The 26,318-nt window shown below is 36.2% G+C and overlaps 1 protein-coding gene and 2 non-coding genes across 6 annotated transcripts in view; 1 reads left to right on the top strand and 2 right to left on the bottom strand.

Moving 5' to 3' along the window:
* The window catches only part of CCAR1 (cell division cycle and apoptosis regulator 1), a 63,568-nt gene that overhangs the window by 7,804 nt on the left and 29,446 nt on the right, over positions 1-26,318 (bottom strand). For 3 of the 4 annotated variants that reach the window (XM_015063359.3, XM_015063358.3, XM_027062151.2), the window contains 9 exons: positions 23,681-23,906; positions 22,987-23,100; positions 22,239-22,405; positions 21,290-21,500; positions 20,390-20,473; positions 17,838-18,023; positions 9,530-9,721; positions 5,758-5,997; positions 5,254-5,365 (listed from right to left, as the gene is read on the bottom strand). In XM_015063359.3, coding sequence (XP_014918845.2) covers positions 5,254-5,365; positions 5,758-5,997; positions 9,530-9,721; positions 17,838-18,023; positions 20,390-20,473; positions 21,290-21,500; positions 22,239-22,405; positions 22,987-23,100; positions 23,681-23,906 — 1,532 coding nt within the window. The remainder of the gene's footprint in view (positions 1-5,253; positions 5,366-5,757; positions 5,998-9,529; positions 9,722-17,837; positions 18,024-20,389; positions 20,474-21,289; positions 21,501-22,238; positions 22,406-22,986; positions 23,101-23,680; positions 23,907-26,318) is intronic. The other variant, XM_027062152.2, reaches the window with a different exon arrangement.
* LOC113600441 (U6 spliceosomal RNA) lies at positions 14,559-14,664 on the top strand. Its single transcript, XR_003421435.1, has one exon. It is a non-coding gene; the product is annotated as a U6 spliceosomal RNA (small nuclear RNA).
* On the bottom strand, positions 22,537-22,601 carry LOC113600404 (small nucleolar RNA SNORD98). Its single transcript, XR_003421405.1, has one exon. It is a non-coding gene; the product is annotated as a small nucleolar RNA SNORD98 (small nucleolar RNA).

Genomic DNA, 26,318 nt, shown 5'->3' with positions numbered 1-26,318 from the left:
AAACTGACCCCAAGAGTGATGAAACAACTCTTCTCTTTACCCTGGTTAATATGACCTTTTATTAAAAACTTAATTTCATCAAATTGATAGGAAAAAATAGATCTTATTGTTATATGCTGATTACTAAGATTTAACACCATTTTAGACATTAAAAGACATTGGATTTTCATTTTTAAAAAAATTACCAATTCTACTTTACCACTGGAAAAAGAGTAGTCTCCCAATAACTTGATAGGTTAATGAAATATAGTATAAGGCAAAAAAACCTGATATCATAAACAAGCAGCAATTGGAAATACAAAGAAAACCAAAAAAGAAAAAAGAACGATAATCCCATCACCCTATTTGGCTTTGCAGTTAATGATATTCATTCAACAAATATCTACTAGAGACTATTTGGATGTTGAGACTATTCCAGGAACTTGAAATAAACATCAGAAAAGAGGAGACAAAAACTGCTCTTCTATTTTTTTTTAATATTTTATTTAAAAAATTTTTGAAGATTTTTTTAAAAGTTTATTTTATTTTTAAAGATTTTTGAGAGTGTGTGTGAGTGGGGGAGGGGCAGAGAGAGGGGAAGGACAGATGATCTGAAGCGGGCTCCCTGCTGACAAGAGACTGATGTGGGGCATGAAACCACAAACCATGAGACCATGACCTGAGCCAAAGTTGGATGCTCAACAGACTGAGCCATCTAGGCACCCCTAAAGTTTATTTATTTTGAGAGAGAGAGCACACACACGCACACAGCGAAGGGGCAGAGAGAGAACTCTAAACAGGCTCCGTGCTGTCAGTGCAGAGCCCAGCGTGGGACTCAAACCCATAAACTGTGAGATCATGACGTGAGCCGAAATTAAGAGTCAGATGCTTAACTAACATAGCCACCCAAGGTCCCCTTTTAAGATTTTATATTTAAAAATTTTTTCAATGTTTATCTCTGAGAGAGAGAGCACGAGTGAGCGCTAGAGGGGGAGGGACAGAAAGGGAGGGAGACAGAATCCAAAGCAGCCTCTGTGCTATCCACATAAACCCCAACATAGGGCTCGAACTCCCAAACTGTGAGATCATGACCTGAGCAGAAGTTGGGATGCTGAACCAACTGAGCCACCCAGGACCCCCTTAAGATTTTACTTTTAAGTAATCTCTACAACCAACATGGGGCTCAAAATCACAACACGCTCCACCAACTAAGCCTGCCAGGCATGCCAACACTGTTTTTTGTATGTATGTATTTGTTTTTTAAAATTTTTTTTTTTTTTTTTTGAGAGAGAGCGAGCAAACAATCCAGTGGGGATGGGCAGAGGCAGAGAGGGGGAAAGAGGATGTGAGGGGGGCTCTGTGCTGACAGCATCGAGCCCAATGTGGTGCTCGAACTCACCAACTGTGAGATCACGGCCTGGGCCAAAGTTGGACCCTCAACTAAGACACCCAGGTGCCCCTATGTGTATGTATTTTTAAGTAAGCTCCTTGCTCACCTGAAGCCCAATGCAGGGCTTAAACTCACAACCCTAAGATCAAAACATGAGTTGAGATTGAGAGTCAGACACTTAACCAACTAAGCCACCCAGGCAGCCCCTTAACAATTTTATTCTTTTTTTCTTTTTAACGTTTATTTTTGAGAGAGAGAGAGAGCACGCACGCATGCAACAGGGTAGGCACAGAGAGAGAGGGAGACACAGAATCCAAAGCAGGCTCCAGGCTCTGAGCAGTCAGCCCAGAGCCCGACACGGGGCTTGAATCCACGAACCGTGAGATCGTGACCTGAGCCGAAATCGGACGCTTAACCGACTGAGCCACCCAGGTGCCCCAACAATTTTATTCTTAAGTAATCTCTATACCCAATGTGGGTCTCAAACCCACAAGCCTGAGATCAAGGGTTGCATGCTCTACCGAATGAGCCAGCCAGGTGCCAAAAAAACCTCCCTCTTTTCCTTACTAAGAGCTCATATGTATTCACCTAGGAAAAAGACAGTAAGTAAAATAAGTAATTAGTGTTAAGAAAATAGGTTTAAAGTTCTATAAGTAGAACAGAATAAGGAAGGATGAGGAATGTGTACTGGTGGGGAGCACTACATTTTTTTTTTAAAGAGGGCTGAGTGCAGAGTAGGCCTTACTGAGAAAGTGATAGCTGAACAAAGACCACAAATGTGAAGGAGTCAGGAAGGCAGATCTCTGAGAAAGAGTGTGCACATAGAAGGAACTGCCAATGCAAAGGTCCTAATATGGGGGCATACACAATGGGTTCAAGAAACAGGATCCATTAGGTGCAATGTGCAAGTAGAAAGAGTGGTAAGAGATGAAATTACAGACTTGATGTGGTAGAGCCTTAGACAGATGTCACTGTAAACACTTTGGCTTTTAACATGAAGTGAAATGGAGACCCACTGAAGGAGTCTGAAAACAAATGAGAAAAAATAAATGAAATGCCTTAAATTTTACAAAGGTAATTCTGTCAATTGTGTTGAGAAGAGACTTTATTTTTTTTTACTTTTTAAAAAATTTTTTAATGTTTATTTATTTTTGAGAGAGACAGAGAGCAAGCAAGGAAAGGGCAGAGAGAGAGGGAGACACAATCCGAAGCAGGCTCCAGGCTCTGAGCTGTCAGCACAGAGTCTGACATGGGGCTTGAACTCACGAACTATGAGACCATGACCTGGGCCGAAGTTGGACACTCAACTGACTGAACCACCCAGGCGCCCCGAGAAGAGACTTTAAAGGAGAAGTGAGCAGGCCAGGAAACCAGACAGGAAGATATTTATTTATTTAAATCTTTATTTATTTTGAGAGTGAGTGAGCGAGCAGGGGGTGGGGAGAGGCAGAGAGAGGGAGAGAGAGAATCCCAAGCAGGCTCCGTGCCACCAGCGCAAAGCCTGACTCGGGCTCAATCCCACAACCCATGAGATGATGACCTGAGCTGAAATCAAGAGTTGAAAGCTTAAGCAACTGAGCCACCCAGATGTCCCCAGATAGGAGATTTTTAAAAATAAACTATGCAAGGGGCAGCTAGGTGGCTCAGTCAGTTAAACATCCAACTCTTGATTTTGCCTCAGGTCCTGATCCCAAGGTTCATGAGATAAAGCCCCATGTGGGACTCTGCACTGACAGCATGGAGCCTGCTTGGGATTCTGTCTCTCTCCCTGTCTCTGCCTCTCCCCTGCTTGTACTCTCGCTCTCTCAAAAAAAAACAAAACAAACAAAAAACAAACACTTGGGGCATCTGGGTGGCTCAGTCAGTTAAGCGTCTGGTTATGATCTCACAGTTTGTGGGTTTGAGGCCTGTGTTGGGCTATGTGCTGACAGCTGTGGTGTGCTTCAGATTCTGTGTCTCCCTCTTTCTGTGCCCCTCCCTTGCTTGCTCTCTCTCTCTCAAAAATGAATAAACATTAAAAAAATAAAAATAAATAAAAATAAACTAGGCAAGAGAAACATCACTTGGATTAAGGTTAGATTAGTGGAGCTGGTAAGATATGGTCTGCTTCTGGATTTTTTTTTTTTTTTTTTTTAATGTTTATTCACTTTTTGAGAGAGACAGGGTGCGAGCAGAGCAGGGGCAGAGAGAGAGGGAGACACAGAATCCGAAGTAGGCTCCAGGCTCTGAGCTGTCAGCACAGAGCCCAACGCGGGGCTCGAACTCACAAACTGCAAGATCATGACCTGAGTTGAAGTCAGATGCTCAACTGACTGAGCCACCCAGGCACCCCTGGATGTTTTTAAGATAGAGAAAATATGACTTCCATATAGGATGGAAATGGCATATGACAAAAAAGAGGAGTTTAGGAGGATTCCTAAATTTTAGCTTGAGCAATTTAAAGGATGAAGTTGCCGTCAAATTAGTGTAATAAGGCTGAGGGTGGAAGGTTTTTTGTTTTCTTTTTGGTAAAGGGGGAAAGCAGGAATTCAGTTTTAGATACGTTTATTTTGAAATGTCAGATAACTTAATGGAGATACCAAGTAGGCAGCTGATAGGGAAATATGGGAGAGAGGTCTGAACTAAGACATACCTTTGAGAACAGTCAGTATATAACAGTATTTTATATATAGTATATATATAAACAGTATATAACAGACAGTACTTTAAGCTAGGAGAATGGATGAGAAAACCACCAAGGTAATTATATACTAGAATAAAGAAGACAAATAAGGATTGAGAGCCAGAACATTCTGACACAGACAAAATAATGAGAAAACAGTTTAGTGATTTAATTAAAGCAGTGATAGGACCATACTGGAGAACGGGGCAAGGAGGTGGGGGGAACCAGGACAATAAAAAAGGGCTAAATTGGACAAAGCAGGTTATAGAAGATAAATGAAGCAATACTGCTATTGAGATTATTAGGACAATTAAGACTAGATATTAGGTGGTTAAAGTGGAATATGATGTTATTGTTAATTTTCTTAGGTGGGATTATAGAGTTATGGTTAAGAGAATGTCTTTTCTTAGGAAAGTTGAAGAATTCCTACTTTCAAATGGATCAGAAACACACAGAAGACAAAATATTCACAAATGAACGAATTGTTGGATATGGAGTGTTTGATGCACTATACTCTCAGCTTCTTTTATGTTCAAATATTTTCATTAACGCAAAGAAAAGTAAAATGCTGTGGTAGCAAGAAAAGGTAGAGGCAAACCAAAAAATACCTTAAATAGTAATAATCCTCAGAAAATATACATTATAAAAAATCTCTATCCTAAAAAAGGATCTTTAGGGGCACCTGGGTGGCTCAGTTGGCTAAGCATCCAACTTCGGCTCAGGTAATGATCTCACAGTTCTTGAGTTTAGCCCGCTTCGGGTAATATATGTGCAGCATTCCCAGGCAGTCCTAAGTGTCCTACAGAAAAACCCTGGGTTGAACATAAAGGGGGTCTGGGTGGTGTTAACAGAAGGGAAGGCAGAGCTGGTGCAACTGGCCATGGAGAAAGCTGACTTGGCTTGTGTAGCACAGAGAAGACAGCTGGTTTATTCCATGACAGCTTGTCCTAAGCAGAAAGTGCCTTTCAGGATCTATTTTTGGAGGTTTGTTACATATGTCTGGTTCTCAATTCCAACAGTTTAGTAAGATCTAAATAAAATGCTAGATTCTACTTAAAAAAATTCCTCTCATCTATTAATAATATAAACAGGTTTTTACTAAAAAATATTTTACTGTTTCTAACGAAGAAAAAATACTAAAATTCTAGATTGTGATTACATAAAGTCAACAAACAAAAAATATAGTTCATTCAAAGGAGAGATAAAGAAATTTGGACCATACCATCTTCTTCATCCTCAGCTTCTTCTGCTTCCATTGGATCATACTCATCCTGATTATTATCTTCTTCAGTTTCATCATCATCTTTAGAATCATCTTTTCTTTTATCTTCTTTCTATAATTTAAAATGTCTTAAAATTAAACAAGATATCTGACCAAACGTTAAATGACTGAAACCAAAAATCATTAAATTCATTAATTTACTTGAAAAAGATACTATAAAATCTTAACAATGCACTTTAAAAGTAAACTACCATTCAAATATATGTAAATAAACCACTATGCTATACACCTTAAATTATAAAAAAGAAATAAACTATCACAAACAAGATCTAGATGTTTACAGAGGCTTAATTCAAAGAATTAAATTTCTAATAATACAGTAAAATCTTTTAGTTTGGCCTTTACATTTCACTATCATGATGAAATTCATCATCATTTTTATACTCTAGAAGACTAAATGAAAACTACTAAATCAGGCTGGTGGCCATGGAAATAATTACAGACCTTCCTTTCATCTCTATCTTCTTTTTTATCCTTATCATCGCCTGATTTTCTCCGCTTGGGTTTTGGTTCATCAGTTTCATCATCTCTATCTTCTTTTTTATCTTTTCTCTCATCTTTTTTGCTTTTCTTCTCCTTTTCTTTTTTGTCCTCTTTCTCAGGAAGAGATAATAATGATTTGTATATTCTGACACCAAAATCTCTTTGAAGCATTTCATTGAAAAGTTCTGCAAACAATGAAACCTATAAAAAGATACCAAGAGTAACGCAACTTTAATAAAAATACTGAATACATCCAGCACAGTAATTTATCAAATAATGACTTGCCACATCTAACAATTAACATTCACTAATAATAGAGTTGTAATAATTGGTGTCAATGATGTTGAAGATTCTCAAAAGACTCAAAAACTCTTATGAATACTATATAGTGTACTTTTGGCCAAATTTAGAAAAAATAGTAAAACTGTACCACAAAAAATTTGAAAATGAGTAGAAAAAAAGGGTTTCTACTATTTTACACAGCAATTCATCTTCATGATTAACGAATTTTATTCATTTACTCAGCCAGGTTTTCTGAAATGCCTACTATATAACATGGAGTGTTTTAGGCATTGGTGATATAGCATTAATGAAAGCAGACAAAAATCTTGACTCTAATGAGCTAATAATCAAGTGGGGAAAAGTAAAAGATAACCAAACCAACATCAAATGTTTAAGCAGGATAAACACAGAGAGAGTAACAAAATGTAATATAGTCAGAGAAGGCCTCTCTGAAAAGTGAGCTGAAGGTGGCAAGGGAATGGGCCATATAAATATCTATAAAAGCATTTCAGAAGAGGGAGACCAATTCAGAATTCTGAGTAGGGAGTATGCATTATTATTATGCAAGTGTCCAAGTATACCGACATACTCATGAACCTAAAATTATATAATGAATTTTCTACATAAAGATTTCTAAGGAAGGGGCATCTGGCTGACTCAGTCGGTAGAGCACACAACTCTTGATCTCGGGCTTGTGAATTTGAGCCCTCCACCAGGTGCAGAGATTACTTAAAAATATTAAAGAAAGAAAAATTCTAAGGCTAATTGTTTCTAATAGATTGAAAGGGTCCAGGACTTGAAATGGTTGACCACAGCTCTAAAATATGTATTCTTGGGGGGGCGCCTGGGGGGCTCAGTGGGGTGAGTGTCTGACTTTGGCTCAGGTCAAGATCTTGAGCTCCATGCATACAAGCTCCAAACTGGGCTTGCTGCTGTCAGAGCAGAGCCCACTTCAGATCCTCTGTTCCCCTCTCTCTGCCCCTCCCCTGCTTGCCCTCTCCCGCTCTCAAAAATAAATAAACTGAAAAAAATAAATAAATAAATAAAATAAAATACATAATCTTGGGGTGGCTGGGTGGCTCAATAAGTTAAACACCTGACTCTTGATCTTGGCTCAGGCCATGATGTCATAATTCATGAAATCAAGCCCCACATGCAGCTCTGCAATGACACTGCAGAGTCTGCTTGGGATTCTCTCTCCTCTCTCACAAAATAAATAGACTTAAACACATACATACATAATCTTATACAATGTGTTCAGTATATTTGACCATTTTTCTGATCATAAAGGATAATATAATGTATTAAAATTGATCTTATAGTCTATTTTAATTCATACCCAGTCCTTACACATTTTAAGAAAACAGAAATCTATTATCTGTAAAATGACCACTAAGATGTTGAAAACTCCACTTTCTCTTAACCATTAGTGTAAATAAATAAGAAAAATAGCAAGAGGCATATCTTTTCCTAAGTCTTCTCTTTTCTATTACCTAGAGACAAAAAGTAGTAATTTAAAGGCGTTAAATAAGAAGCCCAGACCAGTAACTAGAAGAATAGAATTAATTTTTTAAAGTTTATTTATTTATTTACGTAATCTCTACACCCAATGTGGGGCTCGAACCCACAGCCCTGAGATCAAGAGTTACATGCTCTCCCGAATGAGCCAGTCAGGCACTACCTAGAAGAGCAGAATTGAAATTGAAAGAGATAAGCCTAGAATTAATATTAAATCAAAGATTTATAATTTTATGATAAATGCTTTTTCTTATAGAATTTTTAAAGATTTTATTACCATTAAAAAAATTTTTTTTAATGTTTATTCATTTTTGAGAGAGACAAAACATTAACGGGGGGGGGGGGGAGGGGAGGGGCAGAGAGAGAGGGAAACACAGAATCCAAAACAGGCTCTAGGCTCTCTGAACTGTCAGCACAGAGCCTGACATGGGGCTTGATCTGACGAACCATGAGATCATGACCTGAGCTGAAGTCGAATGCCCAACCGACTGAGCCACCCAGGCACCCCATTATTAGCATTTTTTTAAGTAACCTCTATACCCAACACGGGGCTCAAACTTACAACCCTGAGATCAAGAGTACCATGCTCCATCAAATAAGCCAGCTAGGTGTCCCTCTTACAGAATATTTTTTAAAAATTCATGTACCAAAATGACATCTGCATTCTAAACAGATTAAAAGGAAATTAACCCAGAAGATATGTTAGGTGAGGAGGAAACAAAGAAAGGATCATTTTACTAATGAAGGGCTATTTCATGAATTGCTTTGTTTCCAATGGAATAGCATTAGTTTGAGATCCATGGACACCATCAGTCAGATTTACATTATATATTGTATAAACAATATACAATACCAAAGACTAATTTTTTCATTTACTTATTCAAATTACTACTAAGAGTTATATTACTATCAAGAGTTATATTTATGGCAACTAGTAATAAAAATAAAATCATATAGCCATAATATTTAAAAACATTTAAAAACACTATAATATTTAAAAACAGTATTTAAAAACACTAAAAATTATAAATATTTTACTATTTGTAACCTGTCTTATATCACGACCAATAAGCGTGGACTTTGTGTTTTATAATTGCCTCAGTAATTCTCTGTGTTTGTAAATGTCTCTAGTCTTAAGTAATTCATTTTCATCTTGTGGACAAGGATATCTTAGGTCAATTAAGTATGACTGACTTTTCCAATATAATTTATAAAATAAAACAAAAACAAAAAGACCAATGTGAAATGTGTTAAGATACAATAATTGAATACAATTATAATTTTTCACAGGCTATTAAGAAATTAACACTTTTAAATATTTTACATTGTTTTACTTAAAGAATGAAGCTATCACTTCTTTAGGGATAAAAATCTTCAATTACTTTGAAAAATAAATATGTTGTAAATCTGCAGTACAATAATGGTAAAAAAGAAATAGATTCATATTGAAAAATAAATATCAATTATTTTTCATCTTATACCTCAATTACAAGCAAAATTTTAAATCCTATTAAATGAGATTTTAATTATAGAGTAAATAAAGCATTACTTCATTCTAAAGGAAGCAATTAGACATAATGTATCATGTGTCCCCTGTAAGTCTGATAAAAGAACACACCACCACTTACGAAGTAGTTTTTCAAAAAAATTATTAAATCAGAATCTGATTAAAACTTCAGATCTATCAATTCACAAGAAATACAGAGGCCACAGGAGCATTTAAACAATCCTACAGGAATGCAATCAACAAAAAGGAGTCATTTAGAAAAATCAGCTGCTGTCTCCACCCCCACCAAAGAATAAAATTGCAAGGAAAAAACAAAAACCCAAAACATAATCCATGAAAAAGGCCATCAAAGAAATTTAAGAGATATATTAACCAATCAAAACATATGTACCTTATTTAGATCCCAATTCAAACTTAAAACATTACCTCGAATGAATGTTCCTTATTATCCTCTAATCTGTAGTCCAAAAGTACACTCAAGGACATAATGCTACAGTCAAACTTGCCACTTTTTGCAGCCCAGTTTGGATGTACTATGATGGCTGGTTCATCCGGCAAAATGTATCTTCTTTCCCGACGCTGGCGTTCCATTTCTTCTTGACGTTTTCTTTCTTCTTCCTACATATTTGAAATTTTAAGTGCTGGTTATATCTCCACATACTATATATATATATTAAACGCACATCATGGAAAGAAAAAGGGCAAAATTCCCATGACTCCTTATGGTGATTATGCCAAACACAGGGCTGGAAGAAAGTTCAAATTTACTAAAGACAGCAGTTTTTATGGCTCCTACTTTTCTTTCTTTTCAGTTTCTCAGCATAAGAAATTGTCTTCTAAGGGGGCTGGGGGACACCTTTATTAACATTATATAAACCAGGGTATTTGGAAAATAGTGATGGTAGCATAGCTTCTGGATCTTCTTGAATCCCCACATTAAAAAAGAATAATCTATATACCAAAACCAACATCCAAGTACACTCACAACAAAACAAGGTGAAATGGTATCCCCATAAACCCCAGTATACAAGTGGGTAGAAAAAAGTCACAAGAGCCAAAAGACCTATATGTTACTGGCATTTGTGTAGAGAGAAAGCAAAAGGAAACAATGGAGTTGTATGATGGATCTAAGAACAGGAAAACTAGGGAGGAGGAGTTAAGATAGAAGAGTAGGGAGACCCCGAGGCTTGTCTTGTACCTTGAACACAGCTAGATAAATAATAAATAATTGTGAACACCCAAGAAATCTGAGGAGAGAGCAACAATGCACAACTAGACATGAAAAAAACACCACGTCATGAAAGTTCAGCTGAGGATCTAAATCCTCAGAACCAAGGGAAACCCCAAGATGGAGATGTCCTTGCCAAATACCAAAAGAAGGAACGTAGGAGAGCCAGCCCACAAGACGAGCCAGGTGATGGGCACACATCTTTGACACTGGCCTCATCTAACGCATAGGAGCACATGTGGGACCTTGGTAGGCTCTCCCACCTTTGGTTTCAAATCCCTGACCTCTGTTTTTCTACTTAAAAAAACATAAAAAACAAAAACAAAAACACCACATTAGGATATATACTTATTTTCCCACTGACTTTGTTTTCTAAGTGAAATCTAAAATTAAAGTCAATAAAATGTGTGGCTTTCCTCATCCTCCATTAATGATTAAAACTGTCCATTTAAAAACTACACAAAGACAATGTAGTCCTAAATAGCAATCCAGCTTTAATTGTAGGGCACTGAATCACCTTGCAAACAAATTACAGTCACTATGATTTAACAATAGATACTGTACTGGGTATTGCTGGGATTTTTTTGGCAAACTTGTAACAAACCAGAGAATAAAATTTAACTCTTAATCATCATGTAGAAAAACACAATAAAGAAACCTAAAATATCTTAAAACAAACAAGAAAACCACAAAAGAGTCAATAGGTATTCACTGGAAAGTGAGCAGGTCAATTTCATAAAAGCAGCTGAAACTAGGCAACATTTTACTCCCAACGATAGTGAGTACAAGGAGCCGGTGTTTAGCCGGTGATCTAAAAGTGCTTAGAACATTCTAGGTCTATGAACTTGCAAGGCTGATTTACCACGGCATCTTTACAGCATAGGGCCTTACACTGAGGAGGTTATTTCTGGAAGTAGAATCATTAGAATAGGGAGCAGGATAGCGACAACAGAGACATGGGAGGAGAAGGTCCTGATAAACAGTGATAGAAGGGCAACAGAGATTGAAATCTCAGAAAGCAAGCTATCATATATTTTGAGAAAATAAGAAAATAACACAATATAGAGCTCAATGAAATTTAAAAAAGCTATCTCGGAGTACCTGGGTGGCTCAGTTGGTTAAGAATCTAACTTTGGCTCAGGTCATGATATCATGGTTCATAAGATCGAGCCCTGCATTGCTTCAGATTCTCCATCTCCCCCTCTGTCTGCCCCTCCCCCCCTTATACATGTGTTTTCGCACTTTCTCAAATATAAACATTAAAAAAAAAAAAGAAGCTGTCTTAAGCAATCTCTTCTAATAAAATGTTAGGCAAACTAAATTCACCTAAAAATGAGCAACAGAAAGTATTGAGGTCAAGTCCTATACAAAGTTACTATTTAAAAAAAAGAGAACAAGGAGAACTATATCCCTACAGACAATGAAAGTGGGCCAGAAAAACAGTCATAGATAAAAATCTTAACTTACTATTTTACTATTTTAAAGTGTGCTAAAAGAGATTGAGAAAATCTCACAAACTATGAAAGAACAACATAAAGAATTTTAAAAGTAAAAATAAGGTGAAAGGGGTGCCCGGGTGGCTCAGTCAGTTAAGTGTCCGACTTCAGCTCAGATCGTATCTCCCAGTTCTTGAGTTTGAGCCCGCGACAGGCTCTGTGCTGACAGCTCGGAGTCTAGAGCCTGCTTCTGATTCTGTGTCTCCCTCTCTCTCTACCCCTCCCCTGCTCACCATCTGTCCCTCTCTGTCTCTCAAAATATATAAACATTAAAAAGATTTAAAAAAATTTTTTAAGTAAAAGTAAGGTGATAAAATACAGGAAATAATTACAAAGAAAAAATCGATTCAGAAATTTAAAATAAACTAGAAGGAATACAAAAGCAAATAAACTCAAGAGCCACTGCCTTAAGCAAACAGAAGACAATGGGAAAAAATTTTAAAACAAGAAATGAAGAGGAAAAGGATCCAAGCAACAGATAGACGCTGAAAAGGCAAAAATACTGAATATGAGATAACAGGATTCTTATAAGAAAACAATAGGGAATAGACCAAATACAAAACAACTTTACTTAAGAAAATGTGACTGTTGATGACAATTTTATTCCCAAGAGCCAAGAGATGAAAACAACAAGTGTCCACCAGAGATGAATGGATAAACAAAATACAATATACACATGAAATGGAGTATTATTCAGCCTTAAAAAGAAATGAAGTTCTGATATATACTAGGACATGAACTTTGAAAACATTACATTAAGAGAACCAGACACAAAAGAGCAAATACTGTATGATTCTACTTACATGAGGGATCTAGCACAGACAAATTTGGAGACAGAAAGCAGAACACAGGTTACTAGGGTAGAGAGGAAGACGGGTATGGGGACTTAATTGTTTAATGAGAGTTACCATTTGGGATAATAATAAAGTTCTGGATGCATAAAATAGGGATAGTTCCACAACACTGTGCATGTACTTAATGCCACTGAATTGTACAGTAAAAATAGTATAATGGTGATTTTTATTAACGTATATTTTACTAAAAAAAATTTTTTGTTAAAGAGAAATTTTGCTCAGAAAAAAAAAAAAATCTGAAATCACATAGCGAAAGAGCACACCATGGGTCTAAAGATAGTAACTCAGAATGACCAGTATCAAAATACCATTCTAAAAAAATGAGAAAATCGGTGCATCTAGGCAAAATAGCAAGTGATCATATCAGAAAGTAAATTGCCTTATCATCAATTTTTGACAGCAAAACTCTACATGTCATAGAAAAGAGTTTATTAAAAACATTCAAAAGAATATAAATGTGAATCAAAGATTTTATAATCACCAAAACTGACTTTAAAAAATTATTTATTTTTTAATTTACATCTAAGTTAGCATATAGTGCAACAATGATTTAAGGAGTAGATCCCTTAATGCCCCTTACCCATTTAGCCCATCCCCCCCCACAAACCCTCCAGCAACCCTGTTTGTTCTCCACATTTAAGAGTCTCTTATGTTTTGTCCCCCTCCCTGTTGTTATATTCTTTTTGCTTCTTTGCTGTTTTATATCTTAAATTTCTCATGAGTGAAGGCATATATTTGTCTAATTTCACTTAGCATAATACCCTCTAGTTCCATCCACGTAGCTGCAAATGGAAGACTTCATTCTTTCTGATTGCCAAGTAATACTCCATTGTGTGTGTGTGTGTGTCTGTGTGTGCGTGCGTTTAACATACCAATTGCTGGGTTGTAGGGTAGTTCTATTTTTAATTTTTTGAGGAACCTCCATACTGTTTTCCAAGGTGTCTGCACCAGTTTGCATTCCCAAAAACTGACTTTTAAGTATAGTCAAACTGTTACCAACATACAAGAACCTAAATATTGCTACCATGAGCTCTGAAGAATCTCCTAGAGATGACCTTCAGAGACAATGACAAAAGCACTAGTGGTGAGCGTTAGATATAGAACTGTAGAACCAAGACTAAAGGAGGATTAAAAGAGTACAATATGTAATGCTACATGCTAGCCCAATGTATTTATAGTACAACATAAAAACAACAGGGAGAAAATAAGGATAGGAAAAGCAAAAATAACTTTATAAACAAATTTCAGCAGTAACATTAGTGGTATACCATTAGTACTGTATTAGTGCTGTGTATCTGTATATATATATTCCCACCCACTGGCCAAAAAAAGACAATTTGAGCTTCAATAAGGATAAGAATTGCAAAGAACTGAAGCCCATCAAATACATTTAAATCTATAAATTCACAATGTTTAATAAACAAATTTCTTAATGTTTATTTTTGAGAGAGAGACAGAGTATGAGCAGGGCAGGGGTAGAGAGAGAGGGAAACACAGAATCCAACAGCTGCACTGTCACCACAGAGCCCGATGCAGGGCTCCAACCCTCGAACCTTGAGATCATGACCTGAGCCGAAATCAGACGCTTAACCGACTGAGCCACCCAGGCACCCATGTTTAATTTTTTAAATGTTGTTTATTTTTTAAAAGAGAGAGCTCGAGCGAGCGTGAGTGGGGGAGAGTTAGAGGGAGAGAAAATCCAAATCAGGCCCCGAGCTGCCAGTGCAGAGACCAATGTGGGGCTTGAACTCACAAACTGAGATCAATGACCTGAGCCGAAGTCGGATACTTAACCAACTGAGCCACCCAGGTGCCTCAATAAATTCATAATGATGTTAAAAAACAAACGGGTAACCATCATAAAACAAAGGAAAACAGTGCTTGCTTCAGCAGCACATATACTAAAATTAGAACGATACAAAAAAGATTGTCTATGGCCCCTGCACAAAGATTGTTCATATGCAAAAAGTGTTCTATATTAAAAAAAAAACAAAAACAATCAAGAATTAATCCTGCCTTGGGGCGCTTGGGTGGCTCAGTTGGTTGAGCGTCCATGAGTGTCCAACTTCGGCTAAGGTCGTGGTCTCACAGCTCGTGAGTTTGAGCCCCATGTCGGGCTCTGTGCTGACAGCTCCGAGCCTGGAGCCTGCTTCAGATTCTGTGTCTCCCTCTCTCTCTGCCCCTAATCCACTCGCATTCTGTCTCTGTCTCTCTCAAAAAATAAACATTAAAAAAATTTTTTAAAAGAATTGATCCTGCCTTCTTCTATATGAATTTAACAAGAGAGAAAACTATACCACCAGGTAACCAAATAGGAGATGAGGAAAATATGTAAAAACAAAATGGTATGAATTATAATATCACTATTTTCCAACCCCAATGGCTGCTAACATCAAAAAGTGAAAACCAGCTCTTCTTTGCCTTCTCTTTCTAGTCTTTCTGTCCTGAACAATTCAGTTCTAAAGCAACTCCTCCAACAAAGCAGGTGTCTATACAGAGGATGGAGGCTGGCAGACAAGCCCACCAGTCAACAGGTACTGACACAAATGGAGCAAGAACATCCAGAGACACAACACAGGGTAGGGAATCGGATCAAAGTAAAGAGAGTATCCCGATAGCAGAGGGAATGCAACAAACAACTGAGCAAGTAAGCAAATATATTAAGTACAGTGGAAGCTACATTTCTCATTATTGGAAAAGGGAGTTAGGTATGCAGAAAGGAGGAAACTGAAGTGAACTCTGGTGTTGGGAGTACAACTGGAGATACTAGCATAAACTCATGACTTTCAATACATACACTGTAACAAATATAGATACAAATACATATATGTAGGTATATATAAGTATAAATTAATATATATCTGTACCATAGCTCTATTGACTAACAGGGGTCATGAGAAGCACAATGATACGAGTGAGTATGTCTTGGCTTCTAAATTATCATCACCTTCACTAAAAAGTATGAGAGCTTTTTATAGTTCTATCTTAAAAAAGTATACACACACATATTTCCTTGGAAAATGGCTAATTCCAAAGCCAGGGCAGGGAGTGTACACAGTGAGATGGCAACACTGTTTTGGGCTCCAAAATAAGTTAAGTCCTCAAAATATAACGAGGACATGTGAAAGGACACAGAAGCCAACTCAAAAGGGCTCCTACTACCCAAGTGATATATTTTCATCATCAAGATAAATATTGTTATTGAATGAAATAAGAAATCACAACTCTCTTAAGAACAAGGTAGTTCAACATAACAAAAAACCATTATCACATCCAAGAAATTTAACACTGCTTCAAAATTATCTAATATCACACCCATATCCATAATCAAATGTCTCCAATTATCCACAAACTATTCTTCACGGCATTTTTTTTTCCTATTCGGGGTCCAGTCAAGTTTCATTCAATACATCCAGTTATCATGTGTTGCTAACCTCTTCTAATGTAAACTGTTTATTTTTATTTAAAGTTTATTTATTTGAGAGACAAAGTGGGGGGGGGGGGGGACAGAGAGATAGGGAGAGTGAGAATCCCAAGGAGCCTCCACAGTGCCAAACCAGAACCCAACATGGGGCTTAAACTTTCAAAACCACGATATCATGACCTGAGCTGAAACCAAGAGTTGGATGCTTAACAAACTGAGGTGCCCCCAATGTAAATCATTTCTTTTTGTCACTCATGACATAGACATTTCAGAAGTTCAGATAAGCTGCTTTGTGTAACTTTTTACATTCTAAATCTGACTATTCTCTCACAATTAGATTAAGGTAAAAACATTTTTGGCAGGAATACTTCATAAATAATTATGTATAATCCAGAATGCATCACATTAGGAAATACATACTGTTGGTCTGTCCAATTACTGGCATTCTGACATGCTTCTTCTATTGCTCTCTTTCAAATTCAGAAAACAATGGCAGGCTTGTGCATCTAGGAGTTATTGTAAGGGCATAAGATGCAATGCAATCAAACACACAGCTGTAGAAGCAGCAAAATTCTGGGATAAGCACTTCACTCGAACTCAATCTCTGAACTTAATGGCTCTGTCAATCAAATTCTCTCTAAAACACAGGGATAATTTTTTAAAGTTTATTTTTATTTTTGAAAGAGATACAGAGAGCAAGTGGGGGGAGGGGCAGAGAGAGAGGGAGACAGAATCCCAAGCAGGCTCCAAGCTATCAGTGCAGAGCCCAACGTGGGGATCAAACTCACAAGCAGTGAGATCAGGACCTGAGCTAAAATCAAGTGTTGGATGTTTGACTGAGCCACCCAGGTACCCCTGAATAATTTTTTAAGTAAACTCTATGGCCAACGTGGGGTTCAAACCCATGACCCCAAGGATCAAGAGTCGCATGCTCTGCTGACTGAGCCAGCCAGGCACCCCAAACATATGAATAATTTAGCATTCATTTTTAAAAGGGAAGATTAAAAATACGTGATTTGGAAATAACTCAAATTTCTCTCGAGTAGAAAACAAACTGTGATACATTGATACTATGGGATATTATGGGATATTATTAAGCAATACAAAATAACAAATTAGTAATATATACAACAAAATGGGCAAATCTCTAATGCATTTTGCTAAGTTGAAGAGGTCAGACTGTAAATGTTATATATAATTCCATTTACATGAAATACTGGAATAGACAAAACTACAGGAAACAGATCAGTGGCTCCCAGAGGCTGGTGTGAGAAGCAGAAGGAGCACATGGAGAGAAGAAAATGCTTACGTAAGGGTAGAGATTTTTAGAGGGTGACAGACCTGTTTTATGTCTTAGTTGTTGTCATGGTTATATAACTATATTGCATTTGTCAAACTGTTCACCAAAAGCGTTGAATTTTACAGTTATGTAGTTGTATTTTTTTTTTTTAATAAATGCTTATTTAGTTTGAGAGAGAGTGTGCACGCAGGCAAGCTTAGGGAAGGGGCAGAGAGAGAAGGAGAGAGAGAGAATCCCAAGCAGGCTCCGCGCTGTCAGTGCAGAGCCTGACTTGGGGCTCTATCTCAGGAACCATGAGATCATCACCTGAGCCACAATCAAGAGTCAGACACTTAAGTGACTGAGCCACCCAGGTGGCTTAATAAAAGTACACACGCACATATTTTAAGAATTCCCTATAAACAAGTATTATATTTAATAGTGTATATATACCTCTTTATCATCTTCAGATTTCCTATCATCCTCCTCTTCCTCTTCTTTTTCTGATTTCTCTAATTCCTTTTGTTCTTCTTTTTGCTCTTCTACTTTAAGCTGTTTTGTCAATCGGGCTATTAACTGAGATTTTAATCCTTTGGAACTAAGGGCTCGACTTTCTAATTCTTTTCGAAGGTCATTTACCTAAATATGCAGAACATAAAAAACACAGAAAAAGAAAATGGGATATTGAAATAAGGAACAAACTGCAAATATCTTTAGTTTGATTTTTTAAAATTGAGGTGAAAAGTACACTTGTTCAGCTCAGAACATGTTTGTGAAAATGCAAACTGACAATATTTTTGGAAAATAATCTGAAACATGTTTTAAGATGCTTAAAAAATTAATTCTCTTTGACACAGTTATTTTGGGGAATTAACCCTAAAGAAATATTCTAAACACAGGAAAAACAAAACACTTTACATATTCCTTGTAACAGTCCCTTTCTCAAAAAACTAAAGAATCTAAATATCCAATGAAAGAATAATACCACATCAACTAAATAGAAGAGTATAGAACATTTAAAAATAATTATATGGGAAACACTAATATTAACTGAAAAGGATGAAACTGCAACTTTTTAATACAATGTGATCAGAACCAACCAAGCAAAGTGTGTACCTCTAAAAAATAATAATAATAAAAAAAAATCAACATTTTAACAGTGGTTCTCTTTGAATCATAGGCTTTGGTAACTTTTTTCTTCAATTTTTCATGTATGTACCAATTTTTAAAATAAACATGCGTTATATTTATAATCAAAAGAAATACAAGTTTTAAAATAAGAAACTTAACAGTAAAGTCATCAGTTTGAAAAAAAGTCCTGGGATGCAGGCTTAAACTAATTGACTGTATTTTCTTTCTTTTTTTAATGTTTGTTTATTTTTAATGTTTGACGGAGAGAGACAGACAGACAGACACAGAAACAGCACAAGTGGGGGAGGAGCACAGAATCTGAAACAGCCTCCAGGGTCCAGACTCAGAGCTGTCAGCACAGAGACCATCTGCAAGATCACGACCTGAGCTGAAGTCGGATGTTTAACCGACTGAGCCACCCAGGCGCCCTCCGTTTTTAAATTAATGTTTGAGACAGAGAGACAGAATGCGAATGGGGGAGAGGCAGAGAGAGAGGGAAGCACAGAATCTGAAGCAGGCTCCAAACTGTCAGCACGGAGCCTGACGCGGGGCTCAAACCCATGAGCAATGAGACAATGACCTGAGCCGAAGTTGGACACTTAACAGAATGAGCCACCCAGGTGCCCTAATTACCTGTATTTTCTGAATCCACAGTTCTCTATACAAAACCTGATGCTGATCAAGACAACTTGAAGTAATACAAGAATAACAAACATTCTTATGATACATATTTACTTATTAAAAAAGCAATGTGAATTAAAAAAGTATAGTTTCATACAAAGGAAGAAAACCTGCTTTTTGCTGAGAACAAAAATTAACCAAAAGGTCAGCTTTTATGTGTTAAAAATAACAAGATGCAAAAGCAATTTACAATCAGCTTCTGACTTATGTAGAAGTCACATATACAGAATCTATGAAAATATACTCACATTAAAGGCCCAGAGACGAATAAGTGCGGAAAGATAACAGGTCCAAAAACATTGGGGAACAAAGAAAACCTAGTATAGGTTAACCAAAGATTTTCAAAAGAGACTTTTAAATTATTATTTCCTTCCCAGTTCAGATACCTTTTTTTTTTTTTTTTTTTTTTTTTTAAGAGAAAGAGCACGAGTGTGGGGGAAGGGGCAAAAGGAGAGAGAATCTTGAGCAGGCTCCACATTCAGTGGAGCCCGACATGGGGCTCAATCCCATGACTATGGGATCATGACCTAAGCCAAAATCAAGAGTTGGGTGCTCAACTGACTGAGCCACCCAGGCACCCCATATCAATCTACTTACAAATTTTATTTTTAAAAACTAAAAAAATAATCTTGATAATCTTTTCCCAGTTTCTTCCCTTTTCCTTGAATATAAATTACTTAAATATAAAAATTCTGCCTTCTTGGACAGTTCCCCAATCAGAAAATGATGTTGCTTACACTATAGCCAATTGTATATTACATTAAAAAGATACTGGCTGCACTGATTTATAAAGTCACCTTTTGTTAATAGAATTTCTTAAAAAGGTTTTTATTTATTTTTGAGAGAGAAAGACAGAGTGTGAGCAGGGCAGGGGCAAAGAGAGAAGGAGACACAGAATCCAAAGCAGGCTCCAGGCTCTGATCTGTTAGCACAGAGTCCGACATGGGGCTGAACTTGGTGAACCTCAAGATCATGACCTGAACCGAAGTTGGGCGCTTAACCGACTGAGCCACGCAGGTACCCCTGAAGTCGCCTTTTATTTAATCATTGTACACATGCACATAAATACAATATAGAATATTTATGTAAAATTCATGGACGATTTGGAGTGCCTTTTATCTGATAAAACACTGTCCACATTCTCTGTTCCTATTCAGAGACTTAAAATTAAATACCATCAATTTCAAAGTTACCTTCATTGTCTTTGGATCAAGTTTAGACCAATGGGTAGGAGTGGAAATTTCTTTAGCTTCACCATCATCCTTCTCTTCTTCATCCTGATATACAAAGTTAAGAACATAATTACTATTCTGAAACCTTAAAATTATGGTAATTTATTTTTAAAAGTCTGTTGCTGATCTGTGCAAGGTCACAAATGTTTCAGATTGTCTTCTCCTAAAGTTATTATTTAGGCAAATCCACGTACATACATTCTACCACTTTTAACTGATCACAAAGACACTCATCAGCCAATCAAAGCCAGATCTGTGAAACACAAAAGGGTGATAAATTACAACACAAAGGATATCAGGGATGCACAAACACTGCCGGTCTCCACTAACCACACAGTGTGTGATCTTGCCCCAATTTTCAAGCCACCCAAAGTTAAGACTGATTTAGTCAGACCTTTCAAATGTACCAAAGACGATGCCACATAGCCTGAAATGTCAAATCTCTCAGACTTGTGGTTGTCCAATTTGAAATATCCATGACTAGAACTGATGACCGTGAAAGAGAAAATTTTTTAAATTTTAGAAAATGGCAAAATGTTTAAAATGGCTTAATACTGAAACTTGCTCAACAACTGGTCCCAGATTCCAGCAACTAGACCTATGATAAAAACAAAATTCTGTGCAATTTAAGCACAACTTATTTTCCTTTGAGGTCTCAGCACTCTTAAAGTTAGCATACTAGACAAATTTTTTTTTAAAGAAAAGAAAATAAAACTATACTGCTGAAAGCTGGAGTACCAGTCGCTGTTACCAGTTATGTTCCTCCATGTGTGTTTGTTATGTAGTGTGTGGTGTGCATTTGTGCCTGTGTTCCTGTGCCTGTGAGAAGCGGAAATAGAAAAAGGGATTAGCGTTCAGTGCCTGTTCTCCATCAGCCTCCTTGCGTTCACCCTGAAGCTTCTCGACCAGCTGCTGCTTGTATCCTCGGGAGAGGGTTTCCCACTCTGAGCGGGTGGGAAGGCAATGCCAAACATCCGGGAAAAATAAAACCACTGTCTCCACATGAGCTGGAACTGTACGCCCCTTGTGGGTCTCCTCAGGGCGATGGTAGCGAATCTCTGCAAAACGGTACCTGTTGCAAGGGAAGAAGCATGTTGGAAAAAAAATTCTAAAATACATTTTAAAGACCCTAGTTCACTTGTAGCACATCAAGTAAAGAAATTTTGCTGCAAGAACTTGAGGTTGGTCTAAAGAAAAAAAAATTATAGAAGCCATAGTTCCTCTTTTGGTACATTTGTACAATATTTTATGGTTAAAAGAGTATGTTCCCCAAAGCATTTTCAAGTTTGATTACAATGCTACCCATATTTTAGAGAATACCTGAAGAAGCTGGATAGCTGTTCAGATTTCATGTGCTAAAAAAAGAATGTTCTCAATTAAATCACAAGAAATATACTAAAATACACAAGACAAATAAGCCTCAAGAGAAAATATGGCTGAACAAAAATAATCAGCAACTATATCATTTTATAACAAAAGAATTATAATGAAATGAAGTTCTCTCTTGACGATCTTCTCCAGCTATGCATGAAATGAAAAATATTTTCAACATACATCCAACTTCCAAAGTAAAGCATAACAAAACATTTAAATAATTTTCAGTTTATTTTGATTAGTTCTTAATCCTTTTTCCCCCAAACATTTTGGCACCAAATAAACTTTTGCTACAAATGGGGATTTTCCTTTGAGATTACCTGCATGATCGAGGTTGCTAAAGTAAGGGTGAGGGGATGGGGAGAGGCTGATAGATAAGAACATCTATATAAACTATGAAAAAGTATTTCTAATCAAAAAATGAATTAGTACTTACCATTGTGTGCATACACTTAGATCAATGCCTGTCAGAGCCTTACAACAACGAATAGCAGTCTTAATCAACACAGATGGGTCTTTTTCTGGGTCTGGTCCATCCAGCGAAGGAGACCAGTGGCCTCCAATGGCCATGGCTTCATCCTTGCCTTTCATGCCCACTAAAAACTAATTCAAAACAAACAGTCATTTACATATATTATGCAACTTGTCAAATTACAAATAAAATACTTGAAAAGGAAAGGTACAAACCTTTCCAATATCATTTTTACTACCTCTGGTATCTGTCAGTCAAGGAAGAGTTCAGTTCATCGTGTTCCACACTGCATTTCAGCAATGGAATAGGATTTATACATCATAACTCATCCTTCTAAAATATTTCTTCAGATAAAGAATTCTTTAAAGAAACAAGCTAGAATTCACACTTTAACAGCATCCAAGATACACTAAATCCAATACCACTAAGATTTTACTACGCTTCAAATACAAAACATCAAAATGGTAGCTGAACTAGTGGCATACAAATAACATATATCTATAATCTGCAATGAGAAAAACATCCATATCATTAAATTTTAAGTGCCATCATACAAAAATTAGTTAAACTAATCAGCAAGCTAAAAATGTAGTGTTTTAAAATTATGTACACACACACACACACACACACACACACACACACACACACACACAAAATCAGAAATAAGCAAAGGAAGTATACACCTGAGGTTAAAATAAATGTTTCATTTTACCTTAACAAGTCTAGCAGGATGTTGAAATCCATCTCGAAGTTCTTGTGGGTCTTCAGCAAGAGCACATGACTTATGATACAAATCTTCCATACTAGGACTAGCCATCAGCATTACCTATTATAGTCAAATAATTCAATCCTGTCAAAAGTCTAAAGTAATGTAAAAAAATGAGAAGCACTACTAATTATCCTTACATATTTGATATCCACAATTTTTACAAAAATGGAAAGTAAAATGCTATGGCAGAAACGGCATTAGATATTGTATAATGATAGAGTTTTAACTTTTCAAGAAATGCTTTTTGATTAATGTGCTAAAAATAACCAAAAACTGTGAGACCATAAACAACATACAGAATGTTACCCTGAAGACTAACCTATAGGGTATACACCAACATTATGTTTTATCAGAGGATACCAGAAGTTACAGAACATTCTAAAAAGCTCAATAAAATCAACTTCATCTTCAGATTTTTATAAGTTTCAAAATGTTAAAACAATAACCATAAATTTTAAGAGGTAAGGCAAAGAGAGGTTAAATTAAATTATTTAAGTAACCAAAACAGAATTAGGCAGACAAGAAAAAAATAGCTATTCAGGTCTTAAACCTAACAACCACTTTATGAAGATTAATTCCACATTCTTAATATGAATAACTGCTCAGAAATTTTAGCTGTATATCACATAATACAAACCTTTGCACTGTATAAATGGTCAGCATCTGGCGGATCAAGAACGGCCATATTTTTTTCTAAGGACTCTACTTCTCTGTGCATTACATAGAAATTGCAGTAATTTCCCAGCTGAAATGGTCTTGACAAAGGGAAAGCATCCACCCATGTAAACTGAGCATCAAAAAAGTCACTAGGTATATATAAATTCTGATAACGGCGCCTTAGTTCCATCATGTCACAACTAGGACTGAAAAACAGACATAAGTAGTGAATAAATAGCCTTAATATCAAAAATTATACAAACATCCACTCCATTCTGAATCTAAATATACAACCCGACAACTAAAAGGCAGCTGAAAATGGTCAGAGTCAATTATTAATGGGCTACAGAGTTGCACAGAGGCATAGGAGAACCTCATTTTCAAATTTATTTACTTACAGTTTAAAGAAATAACTGGTATCTAAGTGTTACCTTTATTTCTTTGCTTTTTGTGTGTAGCTTAAAATTCATTAGAGACCTTTTGAAATAACTTCAACTCCACCTCCAGAGAAAATATGAACAAAAAGCAGTTCTGCCTTAGTTGAAACTGCATTTTTGAGAAAAGTATAATTCACATAGAATGGATAAAAAGAAGGGACAAGAGAGGTACCAAATAATGAGTACTCTTCAATCTGGTTCATATAGTATAAAAATTAAAAAACCTTCATTTTATAAAAAGATCCTAGATCAAGCATATTTACATTCATAATTAAGCACAATAATCCACATGAAAGCTAAATCCAATGTTTTTTTGGATTATCCACATTTCTCTGTATTAATGGCAATGATCCAGACCTGAGTGTTTATTAGGAAAAGAGGATAAATTTCTTGCCTTTTAAATCTGGCATAATGATTTTTTTTTTTAAGTTTATTTATTTTGAGAGGGTGGCACACTGATATTTTTTAAAGGATGATTTCCTTTTTCCTAAGAAGCAGAACTTGTAAAGGAAAGGAACTCAAAGGTAAATCAGTCTGGTAAAAGAACAAAGAATTTCTATTAAAAGCATAAAAAGTGTGGAAAAGAATAATTTGTAAGCTGAAAAGCTCATTACATTATTTTTATTAAAAAAATTTTTTTTTAATCTTTATTTTTGAGAGACAGAGTACAAGCAAGGGAGGAAGGGTAGAGAGAGGGAGACAAGGAATCCAAAGCAGGCTCCAGGCTCTGAACTGTCAGCACAGAGCCTGACACAGGGCTCAAGCCCACAAACCGTGAGATCATGACCTGAGCTGAAGCTGGATGCATAACGGACTGAGCCACCCCAGCGCCCCTTACCTGGTCTTTTTTAAAGGCACCTAACAACAAAGCTAAAAAATATGACCTAATATATTTGTAGGAGTGTCTTTTTATTTGAAGCCTAAAAATAATAAATATATGATAAACTTGTCAGGTGTGGTTGCTGACATAATTATACTTTATTTGTATAAAATTCTGCTGTGAAAGTAAGGAAAATGTGAAAAACAGTATTTGAGGTTTTTTTTTTTAAGTGTTGCAAACATAAAGTATGTGTAATAGTTTCTTAGTTTCCCATCACTAGAATTTTTGAAGTTGTTTTTTATCCTGTAAGATTAAAATCTAAAATAAAAGATTAAGTACAAACAAGCCATTTCTTGGCATACAGTCTCTTATAACTGCATTACTACAAAACAATCTTGATTTACACAACTATAGATGAGAAAAGGTGTGCAAATTTTAAAATCATTTTTATTTGTCATAGATTGATTTGATGTTCTGGGAATTTATTTCAAAGTGGTGAAATGACACTGTCAGTGTTTAACTCGGAAGGAGATAGCTGTTGATTTTATACCCTATCCATTAATTCTCCCCAAAAAGGAGCATTATAAATTGGAACAGAGGAGTTTAAAAGCAGAGCTCCTCTATTTAATATCTTTGAGACTGGAGAAGTCGGTTACAGTGAATTTCTCAGATGTATGCAGTCTAGACATTTTAAAATATACAAGTAAATAGGAGTAGTAAGTAGTACAAATTAGAGTAGTTGCTCATTTGACCACAAGGCTAAATGAACATCAACTATACAACAATTAAGCAAAGTTACTAAGCAAGATTTTTTTTTTTGGCACTGAGTTGCGTAAGTAAATTACACTGTTTTTACTCAATCTAGAACTGAATATATAGAAATTTAAACTTTTGATAGACTAGAATTATGAATATTATTCTTTGATAAAATGCAGTTAATACTTTCTCAGGATACTGAAGTACATACAGTTATCTGTGCCTATGTTCAACAGCTATAAACACTGCTTTCAATGATTCATTTTTCTTACTTTACTGTCAATTTGTTTTCCCCATTTGTTAATTTATCCTATACACAACTGCCAGTCTCAGGGCCTTTGAATAATTCTTCCTTTCCCCTAGGCTAAATTAGTCATTTTGCCAATCTTTTTATGAATTGCAACTTTGTAGCTATCTATTACCTTGTTGGCCACCACATCCCACCATCCATTAAATGCAGAGTATATACAACTGCCATAGACTGATCAAGTGCTTTAGATACAAGAACTCAATTTAACCTTAGTAATTCTGCTAGTTAACAGAATTTCCATTTTGCAGGTGAAACAGAAATTTTTTTTTTTTTTAACGTTTATTTATTTTTGAGA

The sequence above is a fragment of the Acinonyx jubatus genome, chromosome D2 (assembly GCF_027475565.1).
Source record: "Acinonyx jubatus isolate Ajub_Pintada_27869175 chromosome D2, VMU_Ajub_asm_v1.0, whole genome shotgun sequence".
Taxonomy (NCBI): Eukaryota; Metazoa; Chordata; class Mammalia; order Carnivora; family Felidae; genus Acinonyx; species Acinonyx jubatus.
Note: the sequence above shows the minus strand (reverse complement) of the source record. Positions and strands in the feature narration are given on the sequence as shown.